Source organism: Doryrhamphus excisus, chromosome 9 (genome assembly GCF_030265055.1).
Source record: "Doryrhamphus excisus isolate RoL2022-K1 chromosome 9, RoL_Dexc_1.0, whole genome shotgun sequence".
Lineage (NCBI taxonomy): Eukaryota > Metazoa > Chordata > Actinopteri > Syngnathiformes > Syngnathidae > Doryrhamphus > Doryrhamphus excisus.
This window is the reverse complement of record NC_080474.1, coordinates 3,645,688-3,673,300: the sequence shown is the minus strand read 5'-3', so window position 1 is coordinate 3,673,300 and position 27,613 is coordinate 3,645,688. Positions and strand designations below refer to the sequence as shown.

At 41.4% G+C, this 27,613-nt stretch overlaps 1 protein-coding gene, 1 long non-coding RNA gene and 4 other non-coding genes across 9 annotated transcripts; 5 read left to right on the top strand and 1 right to left on the bottom strand.

Moving 5' to 3' along the window:
• Nucleotides 1-289: 289 nt before the first annotated feature.
• Nucleotides 290-27,613, bottom strand: itga6a (integrin, alpha 6a). 3 transcript variants are annotated; one of them, XM_058082611.1, is made up of 27 exons: nt 27,395-27,612; nt 22,306-22,668; nt 14,780-14,904; nt 14,593-14,672; nt 13,165-13,426; nt 12,974-13,105; nt 12,638-12,851; nt 12,368-12,561; nt 12,196-12,290; nt 11,651-11,778; nt 10,895-10,984; nt 10,761-10,822; nt 10,506-10,675; nt 9,326-9,469; nt 8,128-8,243; nt 7,794-7,956; nt 6,911-6,997; nt 6,760-6,839; nt 6,615-6,692; nt 6,443-6,545; nt 5,068-5,238; nt 4,916-4,996; nt 3,986-4,093; nt 3,783-3,881; nt 3,551-3,676; nt 2,241-2,368; nt 935-1,082 (listed from the first exon to the last, which is right to left on the bottom strand). In XM_058082611.1, the coding sequence occupies exons 2-26, from the start codon at nt 22,485-22,487 to the stop codon at nt 2,261-2,263; spliced, it is 3,198 nt and encodes a 1,065-aa protein (XP_057938594.1). In that variant the 5' UTR covers nt 22,488-22,668; nt 27,395-27,612; the 3' UTR covers nt 935-1,082; nt 2,241-2,260. The 3 variants fall into 3 exon arrangements, with proteins under 3 accessions (XP_057938592.1, XP_057938593.1, XP_057938594.1); XM_058082609.1 differs by lacking the exon at nt 2,241-2,368 and having other exon boundaries at nt 290-1,082; nt 27,395-27,613; XM_058082610.1 differs by lacking the exons at nt 2,241-2,368; nt 22,306-22,668; nt 27,395-27,612 and adding an exon at nt 18,592-18,684 and having other exon boundaries at nt 290-1,082.
• On the top strand, nt 13,604-13,677 carry trnai-aau (transfer RNA isoleucine (anticodon AAU)). Its single transcript has one exon. It is a non-coding gene; the product is annotated as a tRNA-Ile (tRNA).
• trnai-aau (transfer RNA isoleucine (anticodon AAU)) lies at nt 13,986-14,059 on the top strand. Its single transcript has one exon. It is a non-coding gene; the product is annotated as a tRNA-Ile (tRNA).
• Nucleotides 14,142-14,215, top strand: trnai-aau (transfer RNA isoleucine (anticodon AAU)). The gene has a single exon. It is a non-coding gene; the product is annotated as a tRNA-Ile (tRNA).
• Nucleotides 14,439-14,512, top strand: trnai-aau (transfer RNA isoleucine (anticodon AAU)). Its single transcript has one exon. It is a non-coding gene; the product is annotated as a tRNA-Ile (tRNA).
• LOC131136106 (uncharacterized) lies at nt 21,628-24,782 on the top strand. Of its 2 annotated transcripts, XR_009131690.1 has the most exons (5): nt 21,628-21,941; nt 22,012-22,423; nt 22,511-22,658; nt 23,581-23,767; nt 24,575-24,782. It is a non-coding gene; the product is annotated as an uncharacterized LOC131136106 (long non-coding RNA). The 2 variants fall into 2 exon arrangements; XR_009131689.1 differs by having other exon boundaries at nt 22,012-22,658.

Sequence of the window (27,613 nt, the reverse complement as noted above, 5' to 3'; positions counted from 1 at the left end):
AGTAGTACATTCACTGGTCTCTACTGCAGTTCATTTTTAAATGTAATAATACAAGTATTATGTATTGAAAAATACTGTATGTTACCTTGAAGCATTTGGAGATTTTATTCAACAACTGAACATTTATTACCTCATAAACGCACACAAAGTACCAAAAATGTCAGTACCAATACAGATTTTGACATCAATACGGTAGCGGTTCAAATGTGGTTCATACTGTAGTACTACAGTACTAAGTGTAGTCTTTAAAGTCAATTAGTGGCAAATGAATAGCAGCACTATAAAGAAAAATCCAATAAAACAACTCACAGTACTTTTCATTTTGAAAAATATTTTTATTCTGCACATTTATGATTTTTTTTATTGTGGTTTTATCGTCCCTTTCCCACCCCGTCAGTGACGTAACAATTACAAAACTAAAACATCTGATTACATCTTGAGAATCGGTGGTGAGTGAGCGTTCTCGGTCACCAGGAACGTTATCGAAACAGCACAAAAATTCTAAAAAAAATGTAAAAACTACTACATTCATACAAAAAATTCAACTGTTTTTCAAATTCCGCAAGGTTTCAACGAGTCGGTACCGCTGCAACACGTCAGTAGCTGATTTTGAAATGCACGTTCCTCCAGTGTAGACAAAAGTATGAGCATCTTTGGCTCCTTTTATGCAAAAATAAATACACAATGTGCTGAAATATATACAAAAGAATCATCTCTACAGTGTAGAAAGACTGACAACTGCTGGTGAGCACAAGAATACAATAAAAAAATACATTTGTGTCGGCTTTTACTGGCTTGGGCACCTCCAACAATCTTAACAACAACGTCCATAAAAAGGATAGAGTGAGATCTCTCAAACTGCAGGTGTACCTAATGAAGCGTCTGGTCATTTAGGACAAATACGTCCCTCAGATGATTCAAGAGTAGCTTTCATTGTCAACCCACGTGGTCATCCACGGCTTCTTCTCAAAAGGATCCAGCTTGACTTTGCCGTCTTCACGTTGAGGGGATTCCTTCCGGATCCGCACGGCGTGGTACTGAGGAACCGTGTCGTCTTGCTTGGAGCGTTTGAAGAATCCACACTGGGCAGAGAGAGTAGGATTTTATCCACGCACTTATTACAAAATACATCATTTGTGCAAAAAAAAAAAAAGGTCATGAAAGGCATGCATTTGATTGACCATTTTGCCAAAAGCCAAGCATGTCAGCTAAAATGTGGAAAGAACTGTGTGTCTTTTTAGACAATCAAAAACAAATGGTGAATAAAATTAGAATAGAGAAATGCTGCTTTTGTTTACAAATGAAAAAAAATGTTTCATGAAACTTTCCATTTTGGGGTTTTCTAGTTAGTGGAATAGCAAGCTGTGTTGATGGAATTTTAAACAAGTTTATTTTTATTTATTATTTAATTATAATTTTAATTTATTTAATTTTAATAAAAATTATACAATTTTATACGAGTTCCTAAAAGCACCACTGTCGCCACCAATAGAGCAAAGGTGGAATAAAGTGTTGCCAAGAGTGTAATTTTAATTTTTATTTATTTAATTATTTATTTAATTTTAATAAAAAAATTATACAATTTTATACGAGTTCCTAAAAGCACCACTGTCACCACCAATAGAGCAAAGGTGGAATAAAACAACCCTGCACATTGTAACACTTCTATACAAATACACTGTTTTTCATCTTTGAACTACGTTGTTTTCAAATGCTGTATCTCGTTGTGACCACTAGATGGGGGTGATGTGTTTTGTTGCAAATTGAAGTTTTTCCTGCTTATATTAAAGAAGGGTAGACGGATACCTCAGAGTGTTTATACCTGCAGCAAATATTGTAATATCCTGGAAGAGGACTAACCGGCTGAGTACTCATGTACTCGTATTCCCTCGGTTGAAAACTCACTCACATGGCTCACTTGTCCAATTCTGGTAAAAATTCTCTAAACTTAAACTCCGTTATCTTTCATTGCAATTGATCATTTTTGTCTGTAAATATTTAACCCCTTTCAAATAATTGTTTTGTTTGATTGGTTACAAAGACACACATTTCTCCTGTGGTACAAAAGAGAAAAAGTTGCCTCAAACAGCGAGTCAGAGTAAGGCTGCCTTTGTGTCAAATATGCGTCAGGTTAAACGGCTGCAAAAAAAGCTGCTAGGTGAGTTGATTAGTGGCTTGCACATGCTCAGTAGGCCATTTCCTTTGCTTTCTTTTTTTTTTTTTTTTTTTTTTTTTTTTACCGCCACTCAAGAGCATAAAATCAGGCCTCGGCAGAGAGTTTGTCTTTGTCAGATGGCTGAACGTGGATCTCAGCCTTGTGATAGGCCGCATCGTAATCGTCTTTGGATGCTCTCTTGAAGAAACCACACTAGGAGGAGGAGGAGGAGGAGGAGGAGGAGCAACCGTCATCAATCATCAGCAGCCAAAGCAAAAGTGCTGTCCAACATCAAAAACTGATGCCACCAGTAAAAGAGTAGCATTCCCATTCCCATTACCAAGTAGCACAGCATGGCTGTCCAACATGTGGATGCTCATGGCTGTTCTTTACATTAGCCCCCACATGGAAACAAATTGAAAAAATAAATGGAAAAAAAGAGCAGTAATTTTACGAGAATAATGACCAAAATTAGCATAAAGTCGACATACTAAAGAATAAAAGTGTCACTGTTGGATTATGAAAAACTTATCAAAAAACACAAATCTGACATTTTAGGATACTTGTTGTAGGAAGGAATGTCTGAACACCGATATGTCGATATTGTCCAACTCTCAATTTCAGCCAATATCGACATGTTGCAGGGACTCCGAAATCAGGAAAAAGCCGAAAGAAACAAAAAAAATGATTATTGAGAAAAAATCTCATATTGCATTTTTATGCTGCTATAATTATCAGTACATCCCTAATTAGTAGGCAAAAGTTATAGTATGATAATAAAGTCAAAATATGAGAACAACAACGTGATATTGTGTACGACAAAATTTTTTAAAAGGCGCAGTAATTTTACTAGATTTTTAATTTTACTTTTGAAGAATAAAGTTATAAATATAAAGTGAAAGATTTGCATAAAATTGAAGTATTAAAGACAAAAAAAAGTTGTGATATGGAAAACAAAACAGAAAATAAAGTTGACATTTTAGGAAATCTAGGCTGGAGGCAAAAGTGGTAATATTATGATAATAAAGTCCAAATATTATGATAATAAAGACATAATATTAGGAGGAAAACAATTGAATTAATTTGACTTAAATCATGACTAAATATTAGGAAAATAAAGTCATAATATTGAGACAAAAAATTACTTCAAGTTGAAATATTAAAGAATAAAATGTAACTTTTTTTATCAGTTCTAATATTATGAAAAACAAAACAAAAAGTACAGGCTTTTTTTAAATATAAATATATAGCTTGTTCAATTCTATGTATTATTTCTTCTGTAATGGATGCCTATGGAATCAAACTGGGGGTTGGATGCTGGCCCATGTTCTATCCCGTCATACAATGTGTCTGTTATGGACTTTATATATATTTCCCCGCCCACCTCCCACTCACCTTCCACAGCAGAAACACCAACAACGCCAAGATCAAGATCCCTGCCAGAACAGCCACCACGATGATCCACCAGGGCACGCCGCCATATTGGGCCACCGCACTCTCTGGGAACACCGTCAGCATCACCTGCGACATCACAGGTACAACAGGGTGCTCATCCGTGCAGTCCAGTCATTCACGCACCGGGGTTTGGAACACCCGGGCTGTCGACCAGGACATCTGATCCACTTACGTCAGTGTTGGGGGTCGTGAGGATCATGTTTGTGGCCTGAGTGTGCAGCACGAGCGAAGCCCTCACGATGATGTCCACCGACGACATGGAGGTGTAATCCTGCGTAAAAACAACATGTCGTAGGTGAGTCCAGGAATTGAATAACAGCAGGAGTAAACAATATACATGCTGTGAAAAAAAACGCAAAAGGTCAACTATGTCACCTCCAGAAAGGTGGCGTTCCACAGACGAGCTCTGAGTTCCACTGTGGTTCCATCCAATCCCTGCAGGGGGCACTGCAGCACCACACACTGCAAGTCCTTCCCGCATGTCTGTAGGGAAAGCAAAGCCTCTTAGACCAGGGGTCTCAAACTCAATTTACTTGGGGGCCACTGGAGCTAGGGTCTGGGTGAGACTGGGGCGCATTTATTAAAAATTTATTAAAAAACAAAACATTTATTAAAAAAAAAAAAAATTAAAAAACATAAAAACATTCCACTGTTCTCAAATATCTTACTTTTTATTTTTCTACACAAAATAAGATGAAAAATAAATAAACAAATCAAGAATAAAGAAAATAAATAAATAAATATAAATATAAATAATAATAATAAAATGGCAACTAATAAAAACTTAAGAAACCACATATAGTTGGTGGGTAGACAAATTATTTTTTTCAGATTAAAATGAACAAAGCATTATTAGAGCCCTGTAGACATGACAAAACACGACTATAGTCACATTTATACTCTTTTTATTTACAACATATTGCGCAACTGCAGGGTCTTGAGACACATGCTAACTCGCAAACTAGAGACCTAGCGACCTAAACGGTAGCCTTCAAGTTATTTCCTTTCAACTTAAATAGCCAAAAACTTACCACTTCCACATGGATAGGGAGGATAACTATTAGCAGTTATTTAACCTTTAACATGAACATTCATCAAATGTAATATTTTTTTCTGGGTACATGATACCATACAGCATCCATATCAAACTTGCGCGGGCCGCACTAACATTAAACTTTCATATCAAGGCAAGGGCCTCAAACTAGTGTCCTTCGGGCCACATTTGGCACGCGGGCCGCATGTTTGAGACCCCTGCTCTTAGACCTCCTTCAACATTCCTGGCCTGGACCCAATGACCCAACTCACCAAAATCCTGTTTTTGTCTGACAACGACCTCGCTGTTTTCTTCTGACCGACTTCCCGCTTTTTCCGGGATGCCGACATCTCCTGGAAAGCACACATGGTTTATAGTAAAACCAGGTTTCTTCTCCAAGCCTACCCCGTGTATGAAATAGTACCTGGATGTGCTTGAGAGGGTTGATCTCAGACTGCGGCGTACAAAGGACATCATGTGACCCCTCCTTAGCGCTCATCTTCACCAAGTATAAAAGCCATTTGCCGTTTTTGGTGGATTTGGGCCACTGGATGTTCAGGGACGACTTGACAGATGTTCCCCACAGGTTGTTTATCTGATCAAAAAGAAATACATAAATACGTCAGCGTTGGGAAACCTCAGAGTCCGTTTGGACGCAGGGGTGTCCAGGGAGGCTCTCAGTCAAAAATGAAAGGATGCAACTTTGCTGCTGAGTTATAGATATGAGTTATAGATATGAGTTATAGATATACTATTTCTATGCATCTCAACTAGTTAAAAAAACTAATTATTAGTATCAACTACCCTCGTAATATTATGACTTTACTCCCATTATAGGTTGACATAATTCCCATGATATCATAGCTTCCCCCAACCTAATTTCATAAACATGACTACTTTATTTTGTTTTGTTTCTTTCTTATTATATTACAAGAAAAATGATTATTTTTCCTTTAATATTCAACTCTGTGCTACAAAAAAAAAACGGAATTAATATTCCCTTTAATATTGTGAGTAGAAATTTCCAAAAATTATCAGTAGTGTTAATTATCGGCCCGATATCAGCATTAAAAATGTGATATCAGTTGATATCTGTATCAGATTTTTTGAAAACTGATAATAATTCCATGCTGTCTACAAGACATGTGTTCATTCCACCACAGGCGATATGTCATGTTACACATATCGGTATCGGCTGGTATCGGTATCAGTATCAGTAATTGGGTTGAAAAAAAATCGTTTTTGGCAAAAAAAGCCAATATGAAACATCCCTGATTTTCTGAAGTTATATGATTTTTTATCGTGTTTTTAAACTTTTTTTCAGCAATTTTTTAAAAAATCAGTTTTTTTTAAAAGTATTTCTAACTTATTTCATGTAGATTTTCTTCTGGTAATTATGACTGTATTCCAATAATATTTTGACTTTATTGTCAGTTTTTTCCACTCACTAATTTTCTAAAAAAAATGTATTTATTTAATTATGTGGTTGTTTGTCTCTCATAAAAAATTAAATTAAAAATTTAATAAAATTAAATAAAAATTAAAACTAAAATAACGTTATTTTTCTTGATTATATTACAGCTGTTTTATTTCACTATATTAACTTTCTTCTTGGTAATTTTCTTCTTGTAAATATTACAACATTATTCTAGTAAAATTATAATTTTTAAATGATTTTTCAATGTATTTTGGATTTTTCCTTGTGAAAAACAATGGCCGTGATAAACGAGAGCCAACCAATCAGCAGCAGCTTGAGGATTTTTTTGGGAGGGGCACGTACTCGAGTGAAATGTACGTACTCTAAAGGTATAATTGACCAAAGCGCCGATGTCTTCTTCCGTCTTCATGGCGCTCTCTCCTCTCACGACTCCTCCGAATGAAACCCGATGAGGATTGGCTTCCCTGAGTAGAAAGCAAAGGTCACATTGGTGGCCAAGCTGTGGTCTCCATTGCAGTCGGACAGAAATCTACCCAGTAATGGACAACGGCAGCTCGATCATCACTTTGGCTTTGACTCTCACATGGGCCAGACCTTCTTGTACGCTGGTTCTGAAGAGCAAAGAAGAGGAAGTCGGTATGACTCATGCATAAATGCAGCGGCGGCGCTGACGCTTACGTTTGGAGCTGCAGGTCGATATCAATCTCCGAGGTGTCCAGCGTCACGGCCACGGTGCTCAGGATGATGTAAAAGGTCACCTTTTGGGAAAAGAAGCATCTCGGGTCTCAGAGACATGAAAAAGCGCCATGATGAGAATGTGGTGGAGTACCTGGGAGTCCCGCTTAAACGGGTTGCCGAGCTCGCAGTCGGCCTGGGAGCCATTTTGGTTGGCGACACAGATGATGTGCTTGTCCATCTATGGAGAAGTGGGAGAAGGGTTGGCTTATGAACTATGAATTCATGATCATTTCTAATTAATAATAATCATTTACTATATATATAAGACAATTATGAAAATCTAAACAGGGATGTAACGCTATTATTCTGCCCGGCAACAAATATCTCCGGGTTTATTCATTCATTCATTTTCTACCGCTTTTTCCTCACAAGGGTCGCGGGGGGGTGCTGGAACCTATCCCAGCTGTCTTCGGGCGAGAGGCGGGGTACACCCTGGACTGGTGGCCAGCCAATCACAGGGCACATAAAGACAAACAACCATTCACACTCACATTCATACCTATGGACAATTTGGAGTCGCTAATTAACCTAGCATGTTTTTGGAATGTGGGAGGAAACCGGAGTACCCGGAGAAAACCCACTCGACTCCACACAGAGATGGGTGGATGGGTGGAATTGAACCCTGGTATCTCCGGATTTATTTATTTATTTATTTTCATTCATCATTCATTCAATCTCATTATTAATTACAATAATTATTATGATTATAGGGCGGTCCAGTGGTTAGCGCGCAGACCTCACAGCTAGGAGCCCAGGGTTCAATTCCACCCTCGGCCATCTCTGTGTGGAGTTTGCATGTTCTCCCCGTGCATGCGTGGGTTTTCTCCGGGTATTCCGGTTTTCCTCCCACATTCCAAAAACATGCTAGGTTAATTAGCGACTCCAAATTGTCCATAGGTATGAATGTGAGTGTGAATGGTTGTTTGTCTACATGTGCCCTGTGATTGGCTTGTTGGATAGTTTGAGAATCATACCGCGGTGCGATGTGAGCGGACTCCCGAGTAGGACAGCGTGTCAGGAAAGGAGCCCGCCAGCTTGGCCTCGTAGGCGTCGTCGCCGTTGTCGTTGCTGATGCTTAGCCGCAAAGCTAAGTCCTTCTTCTCGTAGCTGAGGTGAAACACGGGCACGTTGTTCCTGCTGTGGACGCACGACAACAACAACCACTAACTTTGGAATAATAACAAATAAATTGTGTGTACGTTGACAATGACACAAAAACTCCACTACCACTCAGTACCTGTACTATTGGATACTGTATATTTATGTTTCATATGGCATTATAAATATGCATGAAACGTGAGCACTCACATGGGCAACGGTGTGTAAATATCTTGGTTGCTTTGCTTGTACAGAAACTTGTAGTCCATCTTCAAGTTGCTGCGACAAACGTGATCGCTTCCACAGCCTTCCTTTACGAAATTCACCTACAACAACAACAACAACGAGGCATGTTATACATAAGTTATGTTTAGTTGCCGTGGAAATTTTCTTATTTCCTTCCATGTTTGTCACACTCAAATGTTTCACATGTTCAAATAAATGTAAATATTAGTCAATGACAACACAACTGGAACAACATGATTGCCACATCTGTTCTCAATCAATACATCGCTTCTTCCAGAGGAATGATGTCACTGTTTTGGACCATCCTGTGTCTTCCCCTCATCCAAACCCAATGGAGAACATTTGGGGATGGATGGCAAAGAGAAGTTTACAAAAATGGTACCCGTGAGCCTCCTGGAAACACTGGCATCAAACATGCCCAAGGCCATTTTTCACCAAGACTGGTGCAGCTACTCACTCTTTTTTTCAACAGTTTATTTCTATTTTAGGGGGAGGGGGGGGCAGAATTTGTTTGACCGATGCTGTTAAATTTTTGATCAGCCGATGAACTGATTTCACTCTGATGCTTCACTCTTCGTGTTTGCATGAAATCACCCCCCCCCCTCACTTATTCCCATTTTTTTTAATTGCATTTTTAAATTATTGCCATTTTTGTATCAGGTACATACAATGGTGTGAAAAAGTGTTTGCCCCCTTTCTGAATTTTTTTTTGTACGTTTGTCACACTTAAATGTTTCCGATGATCATTCATTCATTCATTTTCTACCACTTATCCTCACGAGGGTCCCGGGGGGTGCTGGAGCCTATCCCAGCTGTCTTCAGGCAAGAGGTGGGCTACACCCTGGACTGGTGGCCAGCCAATCACAGGGCACATAAGTACCACACAGACCAGGGCCTTCAGTCATGAGGGATGCCCCCCCCTGCAACATCTCCACATGACCGACTGCCATTTGACACCCCTGCACAACCTGAAGCTCCATTGTCCCCATGAATGACTTGTCTTGCTGCATCCAACCTCAGCAGCAATGGAGCGCTAAAGGTGCATTTTCAAGCTCTACTTAGAACCTCCATAAGATCCAACAGTGCAAAGTGTACGTTCTTGTAATTTTTCAATGTACATATGTCGTCTAATATGAAAATAATCACAGCCTTCTTGTTTCACCTGAATGATTCCTTTTGTCGCCTGAGAAGAATCCAAGATGGGCATCAGCTGGGGGAGGCCGTTCTTGGTCTTCTGACGCTTGGTGCCTACTATTTGTGCTGACACCTCGATGGGAATGCTCCGCATCTTGTCCTTGATATTGTCCTGCCAGGATAAAAATGTAGCTCAATAAAAACTGGAACACACATTCGCCATTTTGTCCCCCACGGAATTGCTGATTTTTTGGCCAAAATGTATCTTTTTTGTTTTTTATGTCCTTTTGTTCTCCCCTTTGCGAGTATAAACCTTCCCACTCGTCTAAGAAGACATTATGTGAGGATTTAAGAGTGTGAGCGTGGGAAATGTTGTCCATTCATCCACGGGGGCATCAGTGAGGTCATAGGTCACGGCTTTGTGCTGGAACAACTTACCCAAGCCACTAAGTTGGAGGGTAGAATTCTACAAAAAGGTTTACTGAAATGAAGAAGGGCGGCACGGCGGTCGAGTGGTTAGCGCGCAGACCTCACAGCTAGGTCTCTAGGAGACCAGGGTTCAATTCCACCCTCGGCACATCTCTGTGTGGAGTTTGCATGTTCTCCCCGTGCATGCGTGGGTTTTCTCCGGGTACTCCGGTTTCCTCCCACATTCCAAAAACATGCTAGGTTAATTGGTGACTCCAAATTGTCCATAGGTATGAATGTGAGTGTGAATGGTTGTTTGTCTATATGTGCCCTGTGATTGGCTGGCGACCAGTCCAGGGTGTACCCCGCCTCTTGCCCGAAGACAGCTGGGATAGGCTCCAGCACCCCCCGCGACCCTCGTGAGGAAAAAGCGGTAGAAAATGAATGAATGAAATGAAGAATTCAGATGAACCGTTCCCATCCAACATGTCACACAATTTTTAGCATTGGGCAAGAGGCGGGGTACACCCTGGACTGGTGGCCAGCCAATCACAGGGCACATATAGACAAACAACCATTCACACTCACATTCATACCTATGGACAATTTGGAGTGGCCAATTAACCTAGGATGTTTTTGGAATGTGGGAGGAAACCGGAGTACCCGAAGAAAACCCACGCATGCACGGGATGAGAACATGCAAACTCCACACAGAGATGCCCGAGGGTAGAATTGAACCCTGGTCTCCTAGCTGTGAGGTCGCCCGTAATCAAGATTATGTATTATAATAAAATATTCACCTTTAACTTGGCTTTTATTTTGATGCACGTTTCCTGTTTCTGCCCCCGCAGGTCCAAAGTCCCGTTAAAGTGATGTTCTGTTTCCGAATGGGACTTGTTCAAGAACACCGCCCTGGACAGCAAGCCTTGTTTCCTGCGATCTCCATCTACCTCCACGGAAAAGCTAATGGCTACACAAGAGAAGGAACGTCATTGCTGGTAAAATGCTAACATTTACTTAGCGGTACCGTACTTCAGATGCTTCTAATGACTTACCAAGTTTTGGGTTGTAAGACGTTGGGTTTGCTTTGTAGCTGAAGCATGCGTCTACAGTGAAGCTGAAGACAGAAGGTGCGTTTATGATCAGTTCGTATACCAGAGTACATTATGTAATATTATGGAATATTTACCAAATATTGTTTCCACAGTTTTTTCTTGTCAGGTCAATCTCCCGAGGGGATATTTTCACGTTTCGGTGGATAGTAACGACTGGTCTTGCCCTGAAAGCAAGGATGCTAAATCAGTCTTTACAACTTTAATGTTGATCATATTTACTGTATTTCCTCAATTGGATTCTCGTGGTTAAAAAAAAACTAAAAAAAACCAAGGAAAACTTTATCAATATGAACACACAATGAGTACACATTATTAATACAGTTTATCATTCACCAAAATATAATTATATCATATTTAGGGATGTCCGATAATTATTGGTACCGATAATTATTGACCCGATATCAGCATAATAATGCAATATCGGTTGATATCGATATCTGATTTTATTTCCCAAACATGAAAACCGATATTTAATTTTTTTTTATTTTAATTTAATTTTAAAATATACAACACATACTGTATGTGTTCATTCCACCAATACCGATCTGTCATCTGACACATTTCAGCAAAAAAAGGACATCCCTTATCATATTACATATAGAATAATTATTGTATCCATACATATACTATGCACACAATTGTAATATTTTACTCCAAATAAAAATAAATCAAATGACAACTGCACAGTATTTTTATAAAAAGCTATTCCTATGAATCAAACAGGGTTCCTTTTTTACAAATCCACAAACGCCTGGTACTCTCTGCAGTTGAGTACAGGTACCAGGCAATCATTTGAAGAAAGTCGATATCATCCAGCAGGAAATACAAACCTGAAAATGAGAGCCGAGTCTGACAGCGAGCCCACCGCCAGGTCAGGATAGGAGTTACTGTCCAGGTCCAGGTTCCCCGCCAGAGAATAACCAAAAAGTCCAATGTTGTGTTCTTTGCCAGAAAGAATCTGTAACAGAATAGAAGAAAATGAGAAAGAAGAGAAAGAATTGACTAATTATTAGAGCCCTCCAGCCATGAAATAACAGCCCTATAGTCACCTTTAGACTCCAGTTACCGAATATAGTAGACATAACAAGAGAAAATAGGACATAACATAGACTCATGTTAGCATCGGAAGAGTTCCTTGTTGTTGTTCCTGTTTTACTTCCTGTTTATATTTAACACTTCCTGTGGTGGCTATTGTCTCATAAATATTACTGACACCTAGTGACCGGTGTCGAATACATAGGGAACGTGAGACAGGTTAGTTTTACCCTACTGATGTTGCAATCACAATGCGTCTTCTGAATGCCTTGTATTTATATTTCACATTTAGCCACATTAGCCACATTAGCCACATTAGCGTTTTCTTAATAAAAGCCACCTGAGCCGGGCTGCTGATGACTCCCCGTGCAGAGCCGTGGTAAACGTAGACTTTTCCTGCGCCGCCGTCATCATAGGGCGCTCCAACGGCAATGTCTGTTGGAGGGAGGGGTGGGGGGGGCACTTAAAAAACTGCAAAGTCAGCAAAAAAGAAAACGCAGCAGTTCAAGGACCTTTGTAAGAGTCTTGATTGACATCTCCGATGTTTTCCACCGCCAGGCCAAACATGGAGTCTCTGGTCCCGTTTAAACGGAGAGGAGCCACCCCTCCCCATCGTCCCGCCTGGTTCATGTAGACATAAACAGCACCCCCGATGTCCCCGTCCTTCATGTAGAACTGAGGCGCTCCCACCACGATGTCCTGCCATCTGGACGCCAACGCCAATTTATGAAATGAAATCGTTAACCACTAATGAAATTGTAACCACAACAATTGTGACCCACCCGTCCCCGTTCAAGTCCACCACGGCCACGTCGTAACCGAAAGAGGACGCCAACCCGGGGCCGTGCAGCGTGTGCTCCACCGCCAGCCGAGCCGAGGCGGCGTTCTCCTTTCTCAGGAGCAGAACGGCTCCGCTGTGATTGGCTCGCGGTGCTCCGGCCACCACTGTTAAGCCACGCCTCCTGGTGATGCTGTGGCCCGAGTCCAGGGAGAATCCTAAATGTCAAACAGATCATTATGATGATGGCTGATGGTGGTTTTAATTAATTAGTTAAAGGTCTGATTGATTGATTGATTGATTGATTGATTGATTCTATGTTTACATCCAAGCGTCTCACCCAGGTAGCTGTTAGCAGGCACGGGTACAAGCTCCGGGTTCAAGACGTGCTCATCGCCAACTTCATACGGGCCGTCATCATACACGCCCATCTCCAACAGGGTGTCGTTTTTCTGCTCCACGCGCACGATGCCTGAGTGTAGAATCACCGATCAGTCACTTCCTTCCGTTTCAGCTTTCACGTCTTCACACCTTTCCAGTTGTACGCCCCAGGAGCCCCAAACACCAAGTAATGGTAGTCCCTGGTGAAGGTGGCCGCCAGGCCCTGCTGACACGACCCGAACATCTCGTGGCCTCTGGCGCGACCCTCGCAGAAGTTCCAGTTGCCGCCGTCCTCGTCGGACGACTCGTCGATGGTCAGGTCCTGACTCAGCACGTAGCAGCGCCCCGTGATGTCACGGGCCTCCTGGGGCGTGTTCACAAACATGCGCCTCTGGTAGCGATGAGCGCACGTCTGTAGTCACACAACACGGGTCACAAGATTAGCTCAGTTGGTTAATGTGTGGTGCTAATAATGACAAGGTTGTGGGTTCGATCCCTGTATAGGCCACACTTTTTATGGCCAATTAGAGCGTGGTGCTAATAACGCCAAGGTCGCGGGTTCGATCCCCGTACGGGCCACACCTTTTATGGCCGGTTAGCTCAGTTGGTTAGAGCGTGGTGCTAATAACGCCAAGGTCGCGGGTTCGATCCCCGTACGGGCCACACCTTTCCTGGCCGGTTAGAGCGCGGTGCTAATAACGCCAAGGTCACGGGTTTGATCCCTGTACGGGCCACACCCTTTATGGCCGGTTAGAGCATGGTGCTAATAACGCCAAGGTCGCGAGTTCGATCCCCGTACGGGCCACACCTTTTATGGGCCAGTTAGCTTAGTTGGTTAGAGCGTGGTGCTAATAACGCCAAGGTTGCGGGTTCGATCACCGTACGGGCCACACCTTTTATGGCCGGTTAGAGCGTGGTGCTAATAACGCCATGGTCGCGGGTTCGATCCCCGTACGGGCCACACCTTTTATGGCCGGTTAGCTCAGTTGGTTAGAGCGTGGTGCTAATAACGCCAAGGTCGCGGGTTCGATCCCCGTACGGGCCACACCTTTTATGGCTGGTTAGAGCGTGGTGCTAATAACGCCAAGGTTGTGGGTTCGATCCCCGTACGTGCCACACCTTTTATGGGCCGGTTAGCTCAGTTGGTTAGAGCGTGGTGCTAATAACGCCAAGGTCGCGGGTTCGATCCCCGTACGGGCCACACCTTTTACGGCCGGTTAGCGCGTGGTGCTAATAACGCCAAGGTTGCGGGTTCGATCCCCGTACGGGCCACACCCTTTATGGCCGGTCAGAGCGTGGTGCTAATAACGCCAAGGTCGCGGGTTCGATCACCGTACGGGCCACACCTTTTATGGTCGGTTAGAGCGTGGTGCTAATAACGCCAAGGCCGCTGGTTCGATCCCCGTTTGGGCCACACCTTTCATGGCCGGTTAGCTCAGTTGGTTAGAGCGTGGTGCTAATAACGCCAAGGTCGCGGGTTCGATCCCCGTACGGGCCACACCTTTTACAAATTTCCCCACTGAGGGACGAATAAAGGCATATCTTAATACTACACGTCATACGTCAGTCTTGACTTACCACAATCTTCCCCCCGGGTCCCTGACTCTGGACCGTCACCCCCATCCACTGGTTCTCTTTGTTCTCAACTCGGATGTCCTCTTTCAAAGTGAACGAGGAAACAAAACAAAAGCATGAACAGGAACGCCCTAAGCTGTGATGCCCTAGTTTGAATAAACTGGATGAATATTATATTGTACATTCTCACCTTCGCTGTCAAATAAAATGCGCTGGCAATCTGGGGAGTGGCTGATGTCGCATTTATAAAGACCTCCGGTGATGTTGGCCGTCTGTTTGCCTAAAGCCCTGGCTCTGGGGGCACCGATCAACAACCTGACAAAAAGAAAAATAGAAGAAAAAGTTGCTTTCATTGTTGTTTGACAAATGGGGAGCTGTAAAGCACACAGTAAAAGTATATTCAAGAGTCAAATTGTATGTGGAGTATGATACATTGGTACTTGCTTTCAGGCAGGTTTGCAGTAACACTGAAAGTACACCTGTCCTTTGATATTTATCTTTTATAATAATTGATCATATAAAACAACAACGTATGCATGTATGTTTTTATTAGTTAGCATTGTAGGACACAAAAACAACAAATATGGAAAATAAAATAAAAATAATAATAATATAAAATATAAAATAATAATCATCGTCAAAATTATTTAAATTATTCGTACAAATTACTGTTTACGCTGTACATTGTTCATATTTGATGTAATCTATTTATTCCTATTATTCTATTTATTATTTATTATTTATTATTTATTATTTATTATTTATTATTTATTATTTATTATTTATTATTTATTATTTATTATTTATTATTTATTATTTATTATTTATTATTTATTATTTATTATTTATTATTTATTATTTATTATTTATATACTATTATATATACTATTATACGGGAGCTAGGCAACAACATTTCGTTGGCAATTTCACTGCTGTGTTATTGTGCAATGACAATGAAGAAAGTCTATGTCTATGTCTAAAATATTAACAAAAATGTAATTTCATGAGAAAATTGGTCATTTTACCAAATAATATTGTGATATTATGAGGGGAAGAAAACAGCGTTTTAGTAGCATGAAGTTGAAATATTAAAGAAAATTGTAATTTATGAGTAACATTCAAAACTATTAATAAAATAGTCATTTTTGGAAAATTAGGTTACAAAAGAAGTTTTAACTTTACAAGAATAAAGTCAAAATATTATTGGAATAAAGTCACAATTACGAGAAGAAACGTACGTAAATGAAAAGGTTCCACTCTTTCCAAAAAGACATCACACCATCAAACCAGCTGAACTTAGGCTGGATTCAAGACTGCCTGGAAATCAGCAACCTGCCACTCTGAGTTTACAAGGTTTGACCTCCATGCCATGCGACGGAAACCAAAAACATGGCTGATAAGCGGCTATTGTTTTGTCTGAAAGCATCATCTTACTGTCAACAGTCTTTGCAACAAAGCTAACAATTTTAGCTCCTCAATATTTCTCAACATTCACTGCCTATTTTATAGGCAGACAACATGAGGGGTGGTATATATATATATATGTGTGTGTGTGTGTGTGTGTATATATGTGTATGTATGCTGCATGTATATATATATATATATGTAAGTATATAAATCGATATTGTAAGTGTATTGTATTGTAAGTGTATATGTGAGATACATTAATGTAACATAGTATGCATGCAAACATTAAGAAGAAGACTACCAAAGAAATATTTATACGCCTGATCCTAAAGATGTCGTCACGTTTTTTTGGGCTAAAGAGTTGATTACGCAACTGCACAATAAAAGAGCACATGTTGGGTGCAGTTTTAAGGTTTTGTTCTCCGTTTTCTGTTGTTGTTGTTGCTTGCACCCCACTACCTCGACATACTTCAGGGTTATGATGCTATTATTATTATTATTATCATCATATGATTATTATCATTATGATACTAAAAATAGGCTATTTCACCAATTTCAGAAAACTGAGCAAGCTGTTTGTTGTTGAAATATCTATTAAACTTTTTATCATATCTACACAAATTAGTTTTTTAAAAAAAAGTAAAATTTAAAAATGGCCGCCCATTCTTTTTTCATGATTTTTCATGATTTTTCTTGTCTAGTCCTAACACAACAACATAAGGAAGCTGCAACTGCTTGATGCGACCGCAGCCCATCACTGCAGGGATTTCCTTCATGGGCAGAAAGGAAATCCTCTGCGTTGCAGGCTCTTTAGGTGAACTATCTATCTACCCATGTTCTTCAGCGGCCTCGTGGGGCTTCATTTGCTCAACAAGGACACCTGGGGAGGTCTGACGCCAGACAAAGTGCAAAGCCTCAAACAAAGAGCAGTCAGATGCAAATACAAACTGGAGTTTTCTTTCAAAGTTGACGTTTCAGCACTTGGGCTATAAATACGTGGAAGCCATGGTGGGGGACAAGAACATGATATATTATCCCTGACACTGACTAGCTGACTGACTCGCTACCATCCTCGACGCCGGGAAGCACATTAGTGCAACAATTGTAAAGAAAGTTAACAGCAGAGCTCCTGGGAGGAGTTGTAGAATTTAGCAGGTAACTGAAGGTTAACATTGACATTTACATGCAACACAGACATCTGCTGGACATGTGAGACAGCCTTTTGCTCTCCTACAGGAATGCATGGCTCCACATTTGGTGTCATTTGGGTCCCTGCAGCACAAAAAAGCAACACTATTTTTGGTGCGGTAGTTTAAAATTGAAGCGAAAGTAAAATAGAATTCCTGATTAATTAATAAATTGAATATTTACATAGTTAGAGCATAGAAAACCTTCTTACAACATTCTAAATATGGTTTTTAATATTATTAGAGCCCTCTAGAAGTGAAATAACACCCCACCAGTCACCTTTACACTCTTATTATCCAATAAAGTAGACATAATAAGACAAATGAGACATAAACAAGACTTGTACTTGCGGTGCTAAGCGAGCTGAGTGAGGGGTGAACAGGAAGTGATGTCAGAGGTTCAGAGTTGCGTTTTACCCTGGTGTGGGTTACGGACTCAACAGTATCCCGTGTTAAGGATTACACAAATCCCTAATTTCCGTCAGAACCTAGAAAACCTTCTATGACCTTCTAAATACACTTTAAACATGAGTAGAGCCCTGTAGACATGAAATAACACCCCTATAGTTAAACTCCAATTACCCAATATAGAAATAAGACTTTTTGCTGTTGTAAATGTGTTCCTGTGCTAGGAAGCTGAGTGGCAGCCGGACAGGAAGTGATGTCGGGGTAGCATTACCGACCTCTGGCGAGCAGTATAGGATGTCACATGTCCTTACCATGTCTTTGAATGCATCTTCTGGATGCCTTACATTTGTATTTGACTTCATTTAGCCATTTTAAGGCTTGAAAATGCTTCATTCAGGCAAAAAATATGCAAAATTTGCTGAAATACGCATATTTTTGACAAATAATAGTCTGTGATAATAGTGCTAATAGTCTAGGATAATTTATTACAGAATATATTATTGAAAATGAGTTAAGTGCAGGGTGGCATGGTGGTCGAGTGGTTAGCGCGTGAAAATAAAGTTATCCTCCGATTCCGTGTGGAAGTGGTCTTCTTAAGAAATTTGGCTTTTAGGTTTAGAAGAAGGCTGCACAGCGGTCGAGTGGTTAGCGGTGGTTGCCTCACAGCAAGGAGACCAGGGTTCAATTCCACCCTCGGCCATCTCTGTGTGGAGTTTGCATGTTCTCCCCGTGCATGCGTGGGTTTTCTCCAGGTAGCATTTGGGTACCTAGCCTAGCATCTACATGGAGCAAATATGTGCACCACGCACACACCGAGCACGGAGCAGACGAGATCGTACCATCATGTCTGTCACTGAAGCGTAAGTGCGAACACACAGCGGCGCCAAACAATGATGTCACTGGGCTTTGTTAGCAGATGTGCAAAGCGCCGCCACAGCTGTTCCCTCAGTGGGTGCAGCTGTTCACAAGCACACCACGACACAATCACGCACACACTCACCTACCGCCGCGCCACTTAACGTCGCAACTCTACTCTCTCTAAGAGTTTAAATTGTGTCAGGTGCGCCTGCTCTTCATTTTTTTAAAATTAAAGTAGCCAAACTATCAATGAGCAAGCATGGAATGCGTTAACTACTGATTGGCTGATGTGTTTCATCTATCAGGTTACACATGGACAGATGGCCCGTATGTCCTGTCTATTAGTCGTCCTTTTCTCTGGTTACACTCACCCAAAACATTATTTTACACTTTCAGCCTTTCAGCCAAACTTTGATTCTAAATGCTAATGTGTCCAAACTTTGTTAGCAAGAGCTACCATGTGAAATGATGCAAAGGCCACTCTGATATTGAACAGTTGTGTTATTGAATGTAGCACTAAACAACCCATTCTCTACCTAAACACTGTGTGTCAATGGAAGCTAGCAGGCGTTAGCTTAGTTTAGTACATTAGAATGGTTATATGTGCGGGATTCGGGCTGGGTGAGTATACTTCCACTATGTTTTACAGCTTGTGTGTGAACAAAATAACCGTGTCATAAAAAAAAAGATCTTACATATGCGGTTAGAATCTGTGAGTACATCACCACTATCAACACAAACACAGTATTGAGTGGAGGGAACCACCTAGCGTGGCCCAGCAAGGTGCACTGTACTCGGGCGCACGCTAGCTGTGACGCCACAGAGGTCTGTAGCTAACCTTTAGCGCTTTTTGTGTGCTCGATGGGGTTCAAATATCTTCCTCGGAAAGTGAATGTTTGTTTACAAGTGAGCCATTAGCGCCGCAGGCAAAAGAAAAAGGAACGCTTGATTTGCTCACCTGTACAGTACGGCAATCTGGCCTCATCTGAGCGTTTTTTTAGTATGCTTTATTATGCTATTATTTCCCACTCTTCTGACCTATAAATTAAGTTATAATGTTGTATTTTCAAGGTAAACGATGTCAATGTTTCAGATAATGAGGTTTGTACATTTTTTAAGTGAGCTGTGAAAAATGTTTGAGATGGCTCAAAACACTCGGTTTCAGAGCGCGTTGTAAAAGTGCCCCTTTGTGATGTCACAGATGGGCAGGCTTCCTTATATGGGCATGTGCTGTAGGTAAACTTCTCTGTTTACAGTGTTAGCAATGTCTCCCAGGAAGTGTTTCTTCGGGTGTAAGGGAAAGCTACATTTGTTTACAATTCCTAACGAGGCAAACATCAGGGACTAGTGGTTGGAGTTCCTGATTCCATACCAGCAAAAGAAAATATTTTAATCAGTCAACGACATTTCAAACTGGACTGCATTGTTTTGTTTCTTTTGGCTTTTTCTCCTGATTGCGGGGTCGTTACAGCGGATCTTTTTGATCCGGATACTGATTTTTGGCTTGAGCCTTTTATATTCCGGATGCCCTTCCTGACGAATATCAATGGCGCTTGCTCCGCTTTCACTTTCATAATTCCACGATATCAGCCCTCATCGTGCACCCCTAATTTTAAAAAATTAAAAAAGAAATACAAATATTTAAAACAAACATCACAGTATCTTTATAATATTGTTCAAATTGTTGTAATTTTTAAAAAATAATTTTAACGCTAAATATGCTTCTTTATTGAAGGGCTCCATAAGAAGTAACCATGCTCCCTTGAGGATGAGTAGCCTGGGGATGACATCAGAGGAATCTGATTAGCAAGGAAACATTGTAGTTATATAAGATGACCATCATTCATTGTAGAATAACAAGTGGGAGCGTTTGATTTTCTCAACCTTCACAGGAATCCAAACACTGGCTAAAGTTATTTGCTAATTGCTACAGTTGGTCGCCACGCTCGCGTATGGTTTTGTCAGCAAACTAAACACAAGATGATTCTGTTGCTGCGAGGAAAAGTGGCGAGCGGACATCCGCTCTTTCTGCCTCTGCCGTGATGTCGTCTCCGTGCTCATGTGACTCACAGCTAATTAGCCTGACAAGTCAAGTGAGAGCCGAGAGCACAGAGAGAGCTAATCAACTTCCTTCCAGCTGTGAAGCACCACGCTGACATCACGGAAGAAAAAGTGAAAAGTTCATCAGCCATTGTCTCGTTTCATACTTTTCTGACCCGCAAATAATCCTGTTGTTGTTACACAAGTTTTGGTGGACAATACTTCATGTCAATACTGGGGTTGCAAATTCACATATTTTGGCTCAAAAAGTACTTTTTCAGCAGGAAACACACCTCCTGTGTTGAGATGATGCACTTTGGAGGTCCTTGAACGCACCTTTGTGCTGTAGGACACAAAAAGACAACTCTTCCTTATTTCTTCTTTATTTTGATTTTTTAAATTAAATCAGCCTTGGGCAACAGCAAGTAAGTCAAGGGTGTCCAAAGTGTGGCCCGGGGGCCATTTGCGGTCCGTGGCAGTTTTTTAAATTGATCCACGTTGTTTGTAAAAACATGCGATTTTTCACACAAATGAAAAAATCAGCAATAATTCACCAAAATATCTTTTAAAAAGTCACAATTTTACACGAATAACTTTGTCACGCTATGAGAGATAAGAAAATATATTCTTTTTTAAAGTCCTCATATGACAACAAACAAAGCAAGGAATAAAGTTGTACATTAATTGTCAGAAAATTAGATTGCGGAAAAAGTTCTAATGTTGCAAAAAATAAAGTCAAAAAACATGACAGAAATGAAACGAACACCTGTATGAAAATGAAGACAAAATATTAAGAAAAAAAGTACTTTATGAGAAGAAACTTGTACTATTATGAGGAAAAATTATGTCATTTTAGTAGCATGGTTGAAATATTTGAAATATTTTTTAAAGTAATAAAGTGAGAACTAAATCAAAGCTTGGGGAAATTAGAAAAAAAGGGGGAAAAGTTATACAATTATGTGAATAATGTCAAAATATTATGAGAAGATTATTTAAGAAGAAAATTAAAATATTTTGGGGGGAAAAACAACAAAAATATACTAATTTGCTTTGTCATCTATAGAGTTGAGATCATCCTACGCCCTCATACGGCCTTTGGTGGGACACCCCTGACGTAAGTAAATGGTGACACATACTGTTAAGTGACATGAGTAGAAGACACCACCATCACATGGTTCTACAGCATGGTGGAAGTTGAAATGACCAAATGTGCTTCAGTCAACGAGACGATGCAAGAAGCCTGCTCTTCTGGCACAAAGCACCACAGTCAAAACAGCACAGAGATAACATTCCACAGCTTCTAATCTCTGTCAAATCTCTGGTTATCAGTGCTTCTCATCCTCACTCTGCTGCTCCAAGGGTCAGCATGCATGCAGCCTCATGCCAGCTGCAGGCTTGGACATGCCACCTTCAGCAGGAACCATCGAGGTTCTGCTGAAGGAACATGACGAGGTGATCACAACTTCCCCTCCTCATTGAGGCTTTATTTCATCCACCTGAACAACCTTTTCTGCGCCCTCAGGCCTGACTGGAGGAAACATTGAACAATTTACAACTTATACACATAGTTAGTACTTAAAACAACAAAACTACATATGTACCATACAGGAAAGCCACCCAGTTTGACCTAACAACACATTTGCATGACACTTCACCATTGTTGGCTCACTTTTCACATGCAACACATCCCAGTGGCACACAGATACACAATAGGAAGTGCTTCAGACAACAAGAACAACTTTTAAAGCATCCATTGCTTTAAAAGTCCAACTGAAACCATCAAGTGCACATCATGTGAATGGTGAAGAAGACTCACATTCGTTTGTCCGGGTTCAACTGCCGGTGCATGGCAAGAGAGAAGCCAAAAAGACTCCCAGGCTGTCCGTCCTTCCTGATCACATGGCTGGTGTCCAGGTTAAAGCCCAGCAATAAAGGTGCGTTGAAAAGGTAGCAAAGTCCCACACAAAGTGCACCGGAGAATCTCCCCTGCAGCAGCATCCTGGTGTCTGGTCTTGTGGTAGAAGATAGGAGAAGAAGCCGAGTGGCTCCTGTGCTCTCAGCTTCGCCGACACTGAGGCGCTGCGGTGTGGACGACTGTAGGGCACAGCCGCTTTCTCACCTCCGGGGATGTCAGCTCCTGCTCAACAGTGACCCCTACGGCCATAGAAGGTATGACGACCTGCAGTATGAGCAGATGCAAAGAGCTGTACATTATGGAGCTATATATTATGGCCAAATCTCTAAATTATTACATTTTGAAAATTCATCAGTTCCTTCAAAGTAAAACAATTTGCACAACAATGTTTTCAGGTCAAATATTTTTTCAAACACAGGACTCAAACTCGCAGCCCGTGGGCCATTTGCAGGCCGCCAAATTGCGTTTTGAGGCCCATCAAAGAATAACAGTATAATAATATAATATAATAATAATAAACAACTATGTTAAATCTAAAAGCATAACTTCAGCAATGCTTTACAAACCAAGTACCACAATGCATGCTGGGAGCTGGCCAATTAGGCCGCACCCCCAATTAGGAGTGTGATAAAACCTCTTTATCTCAAACTATAGCAATATTAAAGACTACTCTGGATTATTGTGTTTTTTTAATTAACTGTACTGTAATCCAACTGCACGGCGGTCGAGTGGTTAGCGTGCAGACCAGGGTTCAATTCCACCCTTGGCCATCTCTATGTGGAATTTGCATGTTCTCCCCGTGCATGCGTGGGTTTTCTCCGGGTACTCCGGTTTCCTCCCACATTCCAAAAACATGCTAGGTTAATTGGGGACTCCAAATTGTCCATAGGTATGAATGTGAGTGTGAATGGTTGTTTGTCTATATGTGCCCTGTGATTGGCTGGCCACCAGTCCAGGGTGTACCCTGCCTCTCGCCCGAAGACAGCTGGGATAGGCTCCAGCACCCCCGCGACCCTCGTGAGGAAAAGCAGTAGAAAATGAATGAATGAATGAGTACTGTAATCCCCCCAATCAAAAATGACCAATTTAAAGTCGAATTGTGGCTTGTTGCCTATTTTTTAGAGTAACATATAGCCATCTAATACTTAGTTTTATTCCACCATCCTCACCTGCCAGGCTGAAGATATGCCATGGATACACGTTCTACAAGTTAAAGAGCAGGTCAGCTGGACAAACAAACCTCCTGACTTGACACCAGGATGGGGGACAAGCAGCTGCTGTCAGCAGAGGGGACTATTTGAAGGACTGCGACGCGGTGGAGTGACAGGATTGAAAGAGATTTGCTTTATCAATTCAAGCTACAGTAAGTGAAAACGAATGATTATTGAAGTGAGAAGAAGGCACATCAATTATGAATGTGAACCCTCAACAACAGCTGCCATGCTGATGAATTAATAACCAATACACACTACGGGGCGGGGGTGCTTTATGGGAGGAGTTTAACACCACACTGATTTTCATCATCGTTTATGTTTGAAGTACAGTTTGGATGGAGGCTGGCACTTTGGAAGAGTTTTTCCCAACTTATTTTTATGAAGTTTATCTGCTACAATGTGCAATATGAAGGCCCGAACGTAAACAATGTTCCCATTGTCTATGCACCACATTCCTAATTGCGGTAAATGACTCACACGGTTCCTGTGTGAAATGCATGAATGCCATCTCTGTTGACATCGATGCACTTAAACACATCAGAGGCCTCTTGCATGATGTCATGATCTTCATTCATTCATTCATTTTCTACCGCTTTTTCCTCACGAGGGTCGCAGGGGTGCTGGAGCCTATCCCAGCTGTCTTTGCGCGAGAGGCAGGGTACACCCCGGACTGGTCGCCAGCCAATCACAGGGCACATATAGACAAACAACCATTCACACTCACATTCATACCTATGGACAATTTGGAGTCGCCAATTAACCTAGCATGTTTTTGGAATGTGGGAGGAAACCGGAGTACCCGGAGAAAACCCACGTATGCACGGGGAGAACATGCAAACTCCACACAGAGATGGCCGAGGGTGGAATCGAACCCTGGTCTCCTAGCTGTGAGGTCTGCGTGCTAACCGCTCATGCTGAGAGCTGTTTCTAATATTCTGCATCATTCCATTGTACAGGTGTGCCTAATGTAGTGGCTGGCTTGCCTTACCCTGGAGGCAAAGAGGTGTGTAAGTGCCTTCACCTGAGTCCCGGCCGCCACACAAAAGAGCACTTTCATGTCACGCCGGCCCCGGGCAGGTTGGCGTAACTGGAGCTGAGGAAGGAGGGTTCTATTGTGTCCGATTGTCGACTTGACGGCCGATCAGGTGACCACCTGCAGGTGGCGAGAGCTTATTCATTCATTCATTCATTTTCTACCGCTTATCCTCACGAGGGGGGCGCTGGAGCCTATCCCAGCTGTCTTCGGGCGAGAGGCGGGGTACACCCTGGACTGGTGGCCAGCCAATCACAGGGCACATATAGACAAACAACCATTCACACTCACATTCATACCTATGGACAATTTGGAGTCGCCAAAAAAACTAGAAAACAAGAAAACCCACGCATGCACAGGGAGAACATGCAAACTCCACACAGAGATGGCCGAGGGTGGAATCGAACCCTGGTCTCCTAGTTGTGAGGTCTGCATGCTAATCACTCGACCAAAACTGTGTTTTCTGCTGCTCCGTTTGATGGTGAAATTGTGAAAGATAGTGGAATGTGAAATATAGTGGAAGTCAATTATGGATCTGACAAATCTTAAGTAAAGTTGATCAAATGTAGGATTACTATTCAGCTAAAACAACAACCAAAAAGTCAAAAGACGTACGATTTGGGCATAGGCGGTACAGAACCTTCACTCACTAACATTTTTTCCTACAAAGAGCAGAGACCTCCTGTCACGTAAAGGATCTTTGACTTGTTTGTTTTTGTATTCTATGGCTTGATGGGTTTATGACTATACTGTATTATACATTTGGTATTACTTGACATACTATACTAAATAAAAATAACAGCAAAGGTCCAGAACAGTGGGACAGTGAAAGCAAGTGACAAAAGACAAAGAGCCGGATGGACAAACAAATGGAGGGTGGGATAGTTCTCAGGAGAGAGGGATGCACGGTCGGATGGATGCACCGATGCAGGCTCCAAATTCAGAGCAAATATGAAGCAGTGAGGGCGCAACTCCCTGTCTCCAGGAAATAGCCTCATCCCATAATGTGACTGGCGTCCCGTGTGCCCGAGTGAGCGTGTGCAGTGCAGCGTTAAAGGACACAGGGCGAGCAGCTGATCCCGCCCCTGTTGTGACAGCGCCGTGCTCCTTTGTAGGGAGACCATCCGCACTAAATCTGCTTCTCCACCCCCCCCACACCCCCACCCCCACAGACAAAGGCCTTCCATTTTATGGAGGGGAGGGGGAGCTGTGCCATGCCACCGGCTCAACAATGGGGGGGGACAGGACCTCGCAGACCTCAGTGGCATTCTTTCTCAGGCAGGCTGATGACGCAGGGAGTTTGGGGGATTCGTTTTCTTGTCACGACAAAGTCAATTATCATTTTTTGCTTTTCATATCTAATATTGTCTAATCAAAACACATAACTATAATCATGCAGTGTTGGGGAAATTCCTTTTAGAAAAGTAATTACTAGTTACTTTCCTCAAATTAGCAAAGGAATGACTGCTTCATATTGTATAAAATACATTTGTATAATATATAAATATTGCTATGTTATATACATAGAAATATAATAGAAAAAATAGAAGAACATCTCCTTCTATATAATAATAGAGAGGTTCTCAGCTGGTAGGTCGGGATCCAAACGACGCCATTCAAAAATGATATTCAAATCTGTCACATACAACTAATTCTTTTAAGTAATATTGAGCAATATTTTAGCCATCTTCCTCTTTGTTATATAGGATCTGATTTTGTGCTCTTATTTCGTGCAATTTATATTTATTTTAAATTTTATTTTTATAATTTTATTTTTAAATTTTATTTTATTGCATGAATGCTTCCACATTTCCTTCATACATTTATCTAATGAATGAATAAATATTAATTTTATTTTATAGTACTTAAAATACTATATTATTGAAATACTAACACATATAAAATACTTTATATATAATAATAAAACACCATTTTGTCATTTTAAACAGATTTATTTAAAGAAATAATAATTAAAAAAAATTTAAAACAGTTGAAAATGAATGAATGAATAAATTAATGACAATTCCAATTTGGGAATCTCTGTTGTGATATATTAAATGTAACATTGGTTGATTCATTCATTCATTTATGTTCTACCGCTTTTTCCTCACGAGGGTCGCGGGTGTGCTGGAGCCTATCCCAGCTGTCTTTGGGCGAGAGGCGGGGTACACCCTGGACTGGTGGCCAGCCAATCACAGGGCACATTGGTTGATTATTATCGTCCATTTGCAGATGCCACCTCTGCATGAGCAGGTTGGTTGACATCAGTGCAAAATCATACACCATATTTCACAATGCAAACGGTAACAATTGAAATGGCCAATGTTCATTTGGTTACCCGTTACTGGAAAACAATATAATGCCGTTACACTGACACCATTACTCCCATCAGGGTCTTGATGGTGACCTAACGCCTCCAACCTGTTCCTTTGCATCTGCTCCCTGCAGCTTCCTTCCAATTGTTGTTGTCTGCCAGGCTTTTGGCAGCTAAAAATAACCGATGTTCAGTGCATAATGCACCGTGGCTGATTGTTAGGAAGCACATGCTCCACGGACACACTCGCGTCCGGCCTTTCCGCACAACATACGCAACCTCCCAAACAAAGAGGTCAAGGAACAATCGCCGGTTCGTTTCCACGTTTTGCAAGAAGCACGACAGCTAAATGGGAGAAATAGTAACCTTTTTGCTGACTGCCTCTGTAATGAAGAACAATACACGAACCACTAAGACGCTTCCTGCTACCTTGTGGGGTTCTTTTCAACTTTGAAGCCAAAGCTGAAATGTTGTAGTAATGGGATTTGATGAGCAGGCAGCATTGGCACGGCGATGAATGCTTCATTTCTCCCAGCAGGAGGTCAACAAAGACGGTCTAATCATCTCTTCACTGAGCAAGTGCTTTTCAGTTACCGTACGAAGATGTGGATGCTAATGGCGTCTAACATCGAAGCTAACTTGACATCA

What these genes read in the sequence shown, in the direction of transcription:
- itga6a (XM_058082609.1), bottom strand. Translation starts at nt 22,487, where the DNA reads ATGCTGCTGCAGGGGAGATTCTCCGGTGCACTTTGTGTGGGACTTTGC. An exon ending in AAATAAAAGCCAAGTTAAAG is followed by an intron (nt 9,470 to 10,505) that starts GTGAATATTTTA and finishes TTATCCTGGCAG; the next exon opens with GACAATATCAAGGACAAGAT. An exon ending in GGAACGCCACCTTTCTGGAG is followed by an intron (nt 3,882 to 3,985) that starts GTGACATAGTTG and finishes GTTTTTACGCAG; the next exon opens with GATTACACCTCCATGTCGTC.